The 12,702-nt window shown below is 44.6% G+C and overlaps 1 protein-coding gene across 1 annotated transcript in view; it reads left to right on the top strand.

Moving 5' to 3' along the window:
- LOC122939295 (fibrocystin-L-like) overlaps positions 1 to 10,748 on the top strand; it is a gene marked incomplete at its 3' end in the record, with an annotated part of 171,561 nt that extends 160,813 nt beyond the window's left edge. The window contains exons 71-75 of the mRNA XM_044295366.1: positions 62 to 412; positions 2,646 to 2,797; positions 5,196 to 5,345; positions 5,932 to 6,088; positions 10,678 to 10,748. Coding sequence (XP_044151301.1) covers positions 62 to 412; positions 2,646 to 2,797; positions 5,196 to 5,345; positions 5,932 to 6,088; positions 10,678 to 10,748 — 881 coding nt within the window. The remainder of the gene's footprint in view (positions 1 to 61; positions 413 to 2,645; positions 2,798 to 5,195; positions 5,346 to 5,931; positions 6,089 to 10,677) is intronic.
- Positions 10,749 to 12,702: the final 1,954 nt, after the last annotated feature.

Here is a 12,702-nt window from a genome sequence, read left to right as displayed (position 1 = left end):
CTGTATTATTACACATACACGGCTTGGTTGATGATCTAAATGCTGTCACTTCCTCTGATAGGACAATACATGCCTCAGCTCAACTCCACCGTTTTGGGAGAAAACTTCTTCGACAGAGACTATAACATGCTGTACGTTCTGGTCAGAGGGTCCTCTCCAGTTGAAATCCACACATCCCCTCTGATTGTTGTAGCATTTAATCTTCCGGCAATGACCGTGGATCAGTTCTACGGTGCCAATCTTGTCCAGAACCTTGCACTTTTCTTGAAGATCCCAGCTAGCAAAATACGTATTACAAAGATAGTTGCGGAGGGCTCTAGACGCAGAAAGAGAGCCACAGGAGGACTGTCGGTATCCGTAGAAATTTCCGATCCACCGTCCCCACAAATGAACTCTTCTACGAACTCAACAGGTAAGTAGGAGCTTTTACTAGTGGGGCTGAGATCAGACATGTCCTCTGTCCTTTACACATGAATTCCTTTATAGAACCGACACAAACAAGTCCTCGAAATCTTGGGGACTGCAATAGAGCCAATTTGTAGATCTGTAACAATTGATCTGGGTAACCATGTATTTTTTAAAGGAACAGTATATCTAGAAACGAAAGTCTCAAGAAGACAATCCCATAAGCCATAGTCTTCCTGATCGCTTACATTGCGACTGTTAAATGCTTTAGGGTGGAGCTTGGAAAATGGGCCTGGTCGAGCATTCCCCGAACAATGCGGGAGGGCTCCTGCTGCAGCCAGTTACCCTACAGACATAGACAGGTTACTGAGATAAAGAGAAAGAAGGGGTTGTCTCTCACTTCAGCAAATGGCATTTTTCATGTAGAGAAAGTTAAAGGGGTATTCCCATCTTAGAAAATGGGGGCATATGGCTAGGATATGCCCCCATTGTCTGATAGGTGCGGGTCCCAGCAGTATATCGAGAACAGAGCGGGGAGCGCTGTGACTGGAAGACCCCAGATTTCCCGGGGTCCATCCACCACAAAGCGCTAATCCCCGCCTCTCCCATAGAAGTGAATAGGAGCGTGCCGCACATGCGCGGCCCATGCTCCCATTAATTTCAATGGGGCAGACAGCAATAGCCGAGTCAGCGCTCTGCTATTTTCAGCGGCCCCATAGAAATGAATGGAGGGCAGCTGCGCATGTGCAGTGCGCTCTCCTTCACTTTCGGGGCTCCATTCTTGATATAGATGCGATATCCTAGCGATATAACCCCCATTGTCTGAGATGAGAAAACCCCTTTAAAAGAAGGCACTTACTAATGTATTTTGATTCTCCATATTGCTTCCTTTGCTGGCTGGATTCATTTTTCCCTCTCATTATACACTGCTTGCTTCCATGGTTATGAGCACCCTGCAATCCAGCATCGGTGGCCATGCTTGCAGGAGGCTAATGCCTATATAGATATAGGCATCAACCTCTCTAGTGGCCGGGACCACGGGAGCGCACATAGGCTGGTGCTTTTTCCTATAGCGAGCAAGCATGACCACCACTGCTGGATTAAAGGGTGGTCATAACCATATGCAGTGGCCAGGTACGGGTGGATAATATTCTGTAATTGTCGTGACCCCAATTGCAGCGTGCGCAAGGTACTATCCCAGGGCGCTTCCAAGGTGTTATAACGCATGTCCCAGATTAGGAATGCCAGAATGGTGTAATAGCCTATAATGTCTGTATAGTTTTGTGGGAGTTGTGTCACGGTGTCTCCTACCTGGGTATGGCCGGGCTCCTGGCTCACTTGCAATAAATTTGAGTGTAGTGATAGTAGGAGTAATAGAGGAAATTTCCAGAATAAATGATGTCCAGACCTTTAGAAGAATTTCAAACGTTGCTTTACTTGAAATAACTAGCATCCAAACGGAATACAGCTTTGGTCTCTTGGTCCCAGCAGGTTTTAGCATTGATTGGCAGGAATGAGTACGTCTGCTTTAAATGTGGACAGTCTAGCTGAGGAGTATCAGGCTTCTCTTAGGACTCTGGACTTATCTCACAGATGGATTCTCAGAGGATGCTTTCTTCCTGGAACTTTGGAGTTTGTCTGTAGTTTCTGCTTTCTTCATCCAGCAGAGCTGAAGGTGCTCAGACTGGGTATATGGCCATGTCTCAGCCGAGACTAGGTCCTTGCTGTCTTCCCTATGCAGGGGAACTCCACACACACACACACACACACACCCTACCCCTAGCAGGGGGCGGTCTACACTACTTCTAAGCTTCCTTCTCCACCCATGCTGCAGGATGTGGGACCAGCCCACCTCTCCACAGAGGGGGAGCTAAACTGGAATCAACCATTCCAGCTCAGATACACTAAACTGTAACTTGTACTTGCTATTGAGTTGCTGCCAGCTACTAGTAACCAGGCAAATAACATAAACAATTGCATTTAACAGGGTTTTGTATGCACATTTGTGGAAGACATGAGAAAAATCATATATGATGACAGTATAAAGGCTCTTAGAGGACAGTAGCGGGGTAGAGGTGTGTAGTAACACAACTCTGGGGTGTTACACATGGAAATGAGCACTTTTAGAATAAAAGAGCCAGAAATCCATCCGGAAAATTTCTCATGTTCTGTTTCTTTCTGTTCCTGGAATTTTAATGTATTGCAATTTTTTTATGTTTTTGTGCCAACTCCTTATTTAGATGGACTGACGTACACAGACTTCCAGACGATGAGTAAAGACCTGGCATCTTCTGCGATTAATGGAAGTCTCAGCTCGCAGCTGAACGTCACTGTGTCATCATTGTCCATTTCTAAACCAGTTCCACCCCCTAGTGATCCTGCCTGGAGTCAGGTAATTCATCTCCTGGTTATATACTATCAGGTTATTCCCTTATTCCTGCTCATAAAGGTGGCAGTATGTGTATTAGGCCTAGTTCACACTTCAGTTATTTCCATCAGTTATTTCCATCAGTTCTTGTGAGCCAAAACCAGGAGCGGGTCAAAAACACAGAACAGGAGGAAATCTTTCCATTCCGGGCTGGTTTTGGCTAACAATAACTGAAGTGTTAACTTGGCCTTATATGGTGTTATACGTTGCCTTTCTGTGTGTGTGAACTGGGGTTTATTCACTGAATCTCATAACACTCTGTGACCCTGTAGGGGTTAACTCCCTCTTGCTCTGTGTACAGGTGCTAGGCTGTGTGGTGATGCGTCGCCCTGCTATATATTCTGTGTTGTGGGTCCCACCTCTTGCCTGTGCAATAGGTCTGAATGGATCTGGCAGGTCACCGCCTGGAGCATGTACTGGAGCCATAATCGACTTGTCTGTCTCTGTGCCCAATCTGTCTGTCTGACCTAACCTGCGCCTGGGACCCTGATCCTTATTCTGACCATGTACAATAAACTACCTTAATTCCTGCCGTGGGCTTCTTTCTTCTCTTCATGGTTTAATTTTGATTAAAAAAAAGACCATTTTGTGATATGTAAATGAACCTCAAAGGTGCCCAGAGGGGCATTATTCTTCTTCTCATGAGCCGAGTAACGCCCCCCTGCAGTGCCCAGCCCGCCTTAATTTCGAGCCCAAGCATGCCTACTCGTTATGAAATATCGTCCCACAGCTGAGGTGAACGGCGCCGCCCTCTCCGCTACGTCAACTAATATATTCAAGCTACACCCCTGGCTTCTTTCCGCCGCCGGAAATCTCACGCAGGCGCAGTACCCCTGACTGCCTGCGCCTGCGCGATCAAATAGCTCCTGAGGGCAACAGCTTCAAAAGTGTCACTGGACATCTGCCGAGCCCAGTGACACTTTTGAAACTGTTGCCCTCAGGAGCTATCTGATCGCACTGGCGCAGGGAGTCAGTGGTATTGCGCCTGCGCAAGATTTCCGGCGGCCGAAAATAAGAAGAAGCCAGGGGTGTAGCTTGAATGTATTAGTTGACGTAGCGGAGCGGGTGACGCCATTCACCTCGGCTGTGGGACGATATTTCATAACGAGTAGGCGTGCTTGGGCTCAAAATTAAGGCGGGCTGGGCACTGAAGGGGGACGTTACTGAGCTCATGAGATGAAGAATAACGCCCCTCTGGGCACCGTCGAGGTTCATTTGCATATCCCAAAAAGCTTTTTTTTATCAAAATAAAAAACCATGAAGAGAAGAAAGAAGATGGCAATGGTGACAGCTCAAACCAGGCGACATTACCTTTAAATTGCTAAATTAGTTCCTCAGATTATTACAGTAGTGCGTATACCTAATATAAAATGGTTTGTCTTTTATATAAACTCTGTAAAAAAAAAAAAAAATTGGTGGACAGGTTTTAATTACTCATTTATTTATTTTAATTCCATTAAAGTAGCACTCCCACAAAAATGTTTATTCTCTGACCTGTCCATGTAGTCAAGGTAATCTTCTTACCAGTGACTGTATTTGTGAGTTATAACCTCCCTTCTGATGCTCAGCTGCTCAGCTGTGTCAACTGAGACAGGGGTAGTGTAGTTCATGCCTTGAACTGTGCAAAATTGTATTAAAATAGTTGCATCATCAGGTAGACATGTGCCTTTTCGCAAACATAAAAAAGGGGACCTGGCTGCAACTTTTTATTTAATATGCAACTTTTTGTTGCACATTTGCACCTATTTTGTACACCAACCAACCAGTAGTCTAATTGTACAAGATCCACCTGAGCCCTGATGAATCCAAAGACACCTCGCCTAATTCATCACCTGTTGAGTGACTCCTAATTGCACTCAGGTCTAATTGCAAAAACGATGCACATGATAAATGACCCCCATAATATATTAACATGCTCCTGTGACATTGGCTCCTGCAAAAGCAACAACACCTAGTGGACCCTAACAGGTACTGTAGGTTCTCAGAGCTGACTGCAGATGTTTCCCAGTCTCCAATTGAAGGAGGAGCTGTCCCTTCATCATGCCATGGTCCCACCCACGTGAAAGTAATCAAAGGGTTAAACATTCTGGAACGTTGGATCCTGTCCATGATCGGGAGCCTGGTTTAAAATGGGAGCTTGTTGTTAGAGCAGGGGCCAATAGACATCACTATGGTTGAAGCACCTGCACCACCCGCTGTCACAACCAGCAAGACATGGCTATTTTCCTGAAGTGGTTCAGCAAGACCATTCCTAGAAGTTTTCAAAGCAATTTGACCAGTCATCTTTAAGAGGCTACACTGTACCATACCACCCAAAAACTTGCCCAAAACACAGTGACATAGGTGATGTGATGTCTTCCAGGTCGCAGCTGATCTTGTTAACAACACTCAGTCATCTACTGGAAACTTTTTGGCCACTGTATCTAAACTCATAGTCGTCCAAGAACCTGTGGCTGGACTTCCTGGAGAAAGGCTTTCCCAGCAGCCATCTGTAATGGCTGTAGATTCCAACGTAAGTAATGTGCAGGCATCTCAGGTTGTCATGATCTGTAAGACATATTCATCCATCAAAACTGTCAATAGTTAAGCCAGCCATACACTATTTCACCCATGTACCCCTTAGGTACTCATACAGTACTTGGCTATGCATGCTTTTATAAGTTACTGGAGAGAAGCTGCTGTCAGACCTAGAAGGTCCAATCCGAGTAACAACATTACAATGGTTGCCCAAAATGTTACTATTGATTGCACAATTATCTAGGTTCATGGTTAAAGGGGGTTTCCGAGATCTTAAGGGGTTGTCCAGAATTTTTATATTGATGACCTATCCTCAGGATAAGCCATCAATATCTTATTAGAGGGGTCTGACATCTCACATCCTCGCCTATCAGCTATCTCTGAGAAGCTCCAGAGCAGGAAGTCTGCTGGAACCACACAGTTCCATCCACAGTGTACTGGAAAGAGCTGAAGTCTGTAGTCCTGCTCCCATTCACTTCAATCAGCTTCTGCAGAACAGCAGATCGGTGAGGGTGTGGGGTGTTAGACCCCTGCCATTCAGATAGTGCTAATTTTGTGTATTCTGTCACTTTCTTTTCTAGGGGAACTGTGTCTCTGTAAGTACAAGTTCATTGACACTGACAGCAACCCTGAAATACTCTAACAACACCATCGTTAGCAATGGATTGGATGGAAATGTGACCATCTTATTTGACACCTGCTGGGCTAACTACACCGACCTTGTTCTCATAGTGCCAGGTACAGTCTATACCCAATTGTATCATATCTGTGAAAGCTGCTTTTAATGGAGTATACAGTGATTAAACTACTAGTGGTGCCTGGTCAATGATCACACAACCGAGGTGGTGCACCCTTTATTTTTGGTTCTGCAGCAGAGTATATGTTGAGGCAGAGTCACATTAAAAATTGGGTGGCATCTCCCCTTGCTGCCATACCGGCTGACACTCTGGCATGGTGACGGTCATACAGAGGCTGGTCATTCCAAGCGCTTTCATCTTGGACCTGTAGTTTAGCCAAGGTGGTTGTCGGCTGCTGTTCATAAGAGATCCCTCACCCTATCCAGTCCTGGCCATTCTCGATGAAGGATAGATCTGGTAATCGAGCAGGCCAGGGGAGCTGCTGGATATCCTGGAGAGAACATTTTGTAGCGCAAGTAGTGTGTGGATGGGCAATATCTTGTTGGAACACCAAGTCTTCTGAGTTAAAAAAAAAAGGCAGTATAGGACTGGTCATACCGAAGGCTGGTCAATATTTTCTTCACAAATACCAGACTGGAACGGCCATGCAAGCTAATGGCACCCCACATCCATGACATTTGGTGTTGGTCCTGTGTGTCACCACACTATGCATGTGGCCATCATTAGCACCAAGGCAAAACTTTCTTTCATCACTGAACACTATTTTTTGCCATTCATGCCCCCAGTAGGCTTTGTGGTGGCATGAGAACAGGCATTCTTGGTGATGATGATAGATTAGTGGCAAACAAGCTACTGCACTGTGTGGATGCAAAGTAGAAGGTTTCTTATGATCCAGGTGGTTACTGCAGGGGCTACTGCAGAATCAATTTGTGTTTTTATCAGCATCCAGAGAACTGCTTTACGACAGTCACATGGGCCATAGACACAATGGACAGGAGGAGACCTCACTGACTTAGAAGATTTTTTTTTAGGTGTGATCTGTGCAGAGGTCAGGAGCGAGTAGATAAGCCGTGACAATCACCTATTGTGAATGGTGTTATCTATACAGAGAGGTGATATCTGCCATTGTAATCCTACCTGTAATAAGCAGATAACTGCAGTAAAGTGATCTGTACAGAACAAGATACGATGCCTATTATTAGGCTTAGGGTACTTTCACACTAGCGTTTTTCTTTTCCGGCACTGAGTTCCGTCAAAAAGGCTCAATGCCGGAAAATAACTGATCAGGTATATCCCCATGCATTCTGAATGGAGAGTAATCCATTCAGGATGCATCAGGATGTCTTCCGTTCAGTCATTTTGACTGATCAGGCAAAAGATAAAACCGCAGCATGCTCCGGTTTTATCTCCGGCCCAAAAAACTGAAGACTTGCCTGAATGCCGTATCCGGCATTTTTTTTCCATAAGAATGTATTAGTGCCGGCATTTCGATGCATTTTTCTGACTGATCAGGCATTTTTAAGACTGATCAGTCTTACAAATGCCATCAGTTGGCATACGCAAGTGTGAAAGTAGCCTTAGTGGTCAGGCCAAAAACTGCAGGATTTTGTGTTGTGTGTTTTTTTTTTTTTAAATATAAGTATTGACTTAGACAATAAGAAAAACAACACCCCCAAAAATCCTTTAACAAAAATATTTAACATAAAAATGCATTAAGTATTAGGTAATTTTCTGATGACACATTCCATTTAAGATACAGCAGCTCTTTTTGCACAGAGATCTTGTTGTTCATCTTTCTGTCTTTACCGTCTGAATAACTCTATAAGTTTGTGAGCTCCCTCCTCTGACCACTGCGGGCACCACTGATGCAATACAGATTCTTTTCGTCCAACTCTTTCAATGGTTTGACGGATGGACCATCCATCTTCTTGAAGTCCCTCTATTTGGCCCTTTTCATAGTCTGTTAATTACAAAAATAGTGCACGCCTTCATCAAGTGTGGTGACCAGGAACGGGTACACTGACGTCACTTATGCAGTGGGCCAGGATATGGGTGGATAATAGTCTGGATTTGTTTGTGACGCCAATTGCAGCGTACTACCCCAGGGCCCTTCCAAGGTGTTATAACGCACGTCCCAGATTAGGAATGCCAGAGTGGTGTAATGGCCTATAATGTCTCTATAGGGTGGTGATAATTGTGTCATCGGTGTTTCCTACCTGGGTTCGGCTGGGCTCCTGGCTCACTTGCAATAAATTTGAGTGTAATGATGGTAGGAGTAATAGAGGAATTTTGCAGCAGAAATGAGGTCCAGACCTCATTGTGTCTGCTTGTGTAACAGTTCAAACATTTCTTTACTGATGATAACTTGTATCCAAGCAGTATATAGCTTTGGTCTCTGGTCCCAGCAGGTTTTAGCAATGATTGGCAGCAAAGGAATGCTTCTGCTCTTTAAATGTGAGCTTGCAGCATGAGTCGTCTGCTTGGTAGCTCTGTAATTGTGGCAGGAACTAACCTTCTGCTCTTTTTGTGCTTTGTGGGGACAGACTAGCTGAGGAGGGAATGGCTTCTCCTAGGTCTCTGGACTTAACTCACAGATGATTTCTCAGAGGATGCTTACTTCTGGAACTCTGGAGGTTGTCTGCCTTCTTCATCCAGCTGAGGCTGCAATGCTCAAGCTGGGAATGTGATGATGTCTCAGCCGAGACAAGATCCTTGCTGTCTTCCCTATGCAGGGGATCTCTTAAACGCTATCATAACGCCTTCCCCAACAGTGGTGGCTGGCAGACTGACTGTAATTTCCTTCTCTATCCATGCTGCAGGAGGTGGGAACAGTTCACACCTCCACAGAGGGGGAACTAAGCTGGAATAATCCATTCCAGCCTAGATATACTAAACTAGGACTAGTACCTTGCCAATGGTGTTGCTGCCACCTGCTGGTAAACCTGGAAAATTACAGAAAACAATTACATTTAACATGGTTTTACATGCACATTGTGAAGACATAATATAAATTACATCAGTTGACAATATACAGGCTCTTAGAAGACAGTAGCGGAGTAGAGGCATGTAGTAACACAACTCTGGGGTGTTACACAAGCAGACATAGCGAACAGTTCAACAACACCCAATCAACAGTTCTGTAAGAATGAAGACAAAAAATAGTGGTGTCGGACAAAAAAAACAACAACAAAAGTGATGCAGGACAAAAAAAAAAGTTTGTTGAACATCTGTATATAAAGTAAGGATGTTAGTACTTGATCACTACCTGTAACATCCTCCAGCTTTGCCACATTGTAAAATATTGTTTTCCGCACATTTTCCGGTAGTGTATATGATATACATAAAAATTTACTTTGATGCCTATAGAAAAAAATAGGTTGATCTGTGGATTGTAGCCTGGGTTATCTTTCAGCTACAGTGAGAATCAATGAGAAAGTGTGTCTCTCTCGTTGGATGACCCCACAAGTTCATGCATTCATTTTAATTAGAAGTATCTAATGCTTCATTTCTCCCATAGAGGCGCCGAAGTTCAATTTACACATGCTGTCAGGTTGTCACGACAGGGAGTGGGGGAACCCCCCATCGTGCAATGCTCTGGCAACCAGGCCGCAATGCAGGGAAAAGGGAGCTGGTCACCTCCTAACGCTTCCCTCAACAGGCCCTAGTCTTCTAACTGTATGAGCCCCCTTCAGTGGTAAGAGGACTCAAACCCACGTGCCTAGAGATCTAGGAATCCCTGCATTGCCCTACAGATGATGACAGGGCAGAGAATACCTGTGCATCCACGACACGGATGACAGGCGTTTCCAGAGGCCCAGTAGCTGACAGGATGCAATACTATGGGTGAAACAGTATGGCAGGTAAGTCACACAGCAACATAACAATGCTATTAACACTTACCTGCCGCAGCCGAGATGGACGGAGGCTCCAGGCTGGGAAACCCACAGTCTTGCCTTCGCTTAAACCCCTCCGGGAAAGCAAGCCCCTTCCGGAGCAATCACACCACCATGCGAACCTCCAAACAGGGACCACACCAAAACTACATACACCAGGTGTGGGAGGAATAACAGAAACACACCGGAGGGGACAAACTGACACAGCAAAGGAAACAGAATCACAAATAAGGGATAAGGGTGGCTCACATAGACATCAAACATACAGCCAGGGAGCAAAGCATCAACACAGGCTGACAAGCAAACGCTGACCTCAGGCAGCAACACACCAACATATAAAGAGGCCAGAGGTCACACCCACCACAAAACATTAACCCTGTGCAAACCAAAAATGGGGAAACACCACAACCCAGGGAAAATGCCTCACATGCAAATACCGTTGCCAATGGCAACTGCACGTGTAGACACGACTTAACCAAGGGTTGTGACAAAAAATGAAAGCTTATCCCTGGGGGTTAAAGCAGCTTCTAACAAAAAAGGGCTTTTTTAATGTGGACAACCTCTTTAAGTCATAAAATGTTATCAGAAGATCACTATGAGTCAAGACCCTCACTGAGCAGTAGAACCAGTAGAACCATAGGAGGGTGGTGTCCTAGCAAGTGATGAGACCCTTCAACTTCTGACATGCTGTTCGGAGGGTTCCTGACTTTTGACTCTGTATGTTACTTTTGGGGGCAATATCAGCAAAATCTGACAGTAACAAAAGAAAACACTTTATTTTTTAACTTTATTGCAGGAAAAGGATACCAACTTGAATTTGTGCTAAATAATGCCTTTGCCCAGACAAGATCGTTTGATGCTAAATCTGTAACAACCACCACCGTCCCTTCAACTACTTCCAATGGAAATGGAGGTTGGAATGATGTTGGAGACGCTGCTATCGCCATACACAGTCCCTTCCAGGCATTGCTAACTTTGGCCATCACTTTCATTACTGTGCATCTATTAATGGAGATGTAAATACTGAGATACAGGTGAGATACAGGCTTCATATTCTACTTCTGTAAATAATAATGTAAATTTTACTTTGAGTCATCTGCAGGCGGACATCTTGGGTAGGGCCGACCCTACATACATTTTGTTTTAAGAGGATTTTGCCTAAAAGAGGCTGTCCCGTCTTAACATTTATGGCATATCGTTAACTCGGGTCCAACCTCTGAGACCAGATCTTATCTCCAGAACAGGCCCCCTAGGTGAAGGGGGAGCAGACATTCATGTGCCAACCTCCATTAACCTCAGCTTCCAGCAGTCCCATGGAAAGTCCCCTCTCCCAGGAATGGTGGGTGGTGAGAACAAATATGGCTGCCATTAAGGATCTAAACGCACCTGCTTCCCAGCTGGACTACTGAATACATTCCATAACTAGGACGATTTACCACTCAGATGTCTAAGGATCTGTTCATATTGCAGGTTGAGAAGACAATCTGCATATGCGCTTGTAAAGTTCCAGGCATGTAAGCCAAATGTAGCTGTAGAACCCCCCCCCCCTATTCATTCAAAGGAGGCCAATAGAATGTGCTTTTGGCCTCCACTAGTATACTTTTTTTACTGCACAGAAAGATATAGTCAACTACACTATTCTATATAGAAGCACCTTAGTAAAGAAAAGGTACACAGCATGTTTTTTTTTTTTTTTTTTATGAGTGACGTATGCCACTGAGTACTAATACAGAGCCTTCTGTCAGCGGTATACGATGGGAAGTCCTCCGGAGACACCAGGCCAACCTTGGTGGATGCAGCATGCTCTGTGAAAACGTACTTTCTACACTTGGGCTCATGCACAAATTGCAGATTCATAATACATGGATACCAGCCGTGTGCGTTCCACATTTTGCGGAACATCTGACCCTCTATAGAACAGTCTTATCCTTGTCCATAATACGGACAAGAACAGGACATGTTCTACTTTTTTGCAGGTGCCGCAGAATGGACATACGGATGCGGACAGCACAGGGTGTGATGTCCGCATCTTTTGCGGCCGCGTTTAAGTAAATGGGTCCAGATCCTATCCACAAAAAATGCGGATCATATGAGGAAAAACAACAGTCGTGTGCATGAGCCCTTTATCAATCTAAAGCTTCATTCACACGTCGGACGTGTGCTGTATGTTTTTTCCATGGACAGGACGCGTCACCATCATTTATTTTAATGTGCGTATTCACACATCAGTGTTTTAGCACGGCCTGTAGGTCAGTTTTTTTAGCACGGGTGCATGCTCTATTTTGTCCGTGTTCACGGATTCATCACACCCATTATAGTCTATTGGTCCTTGAAAACCACGGATGCCATGCTTTGAAAATAATTTTTAAGCTGTGCAGTGTCAGTGAAACACGGATGACACACGGACAGCAAAAAACAGACACACGGACATCTTCACAGAGGCATCACTGGCTACCTTTTCACGGATTTAAGCACGGACGTGTGAATGAGGCTTTAGGATTGGGTAGACAGGAGGGCTCTGAGACTTCCCATTAATCCGTCCCATTAATCTGCATCTTTTCTTTTTTTTTACAGATAAGAACATTTCCAGAAGACTGGATTTTCTGGTCACTAGTGGCATTATCTCTAAAACTGTAATATTTTCTCAGTGCTGTGATTTATTTAGTGCAAATTCTCTAGAAAAAAAATAAATGATGAAATCAACAGAAGCACCAAGGGAATAAATTATAATCCTCTTCAGAACTATTCTGTAAAATTTGTGAAAACCTGCATCATGAAAAGCGGCGTGGTTAGAATTGTCCTTCCACTTCTAGAAATGATC

Source organism: Bufo gargarizans, chromosome 5 (assembly GCF_014858855.1).
Source record: "Bufo gargarizans isolate SCDJY-AF-19 chromosome 5, ASM1485885v1, whole genome shotgun sequence".
Lineage (NCBI taxonomy): Eukaryota > Metazoa > Chordata > Amphibia > Anura > Bufonidae > Bufo > Bufo gargarizans.
The sequence above is the reverse complement of the archived record's forward strand: the minus strand, read 5'-3'. Positions and strand labels throughout refer to the sequence as shown.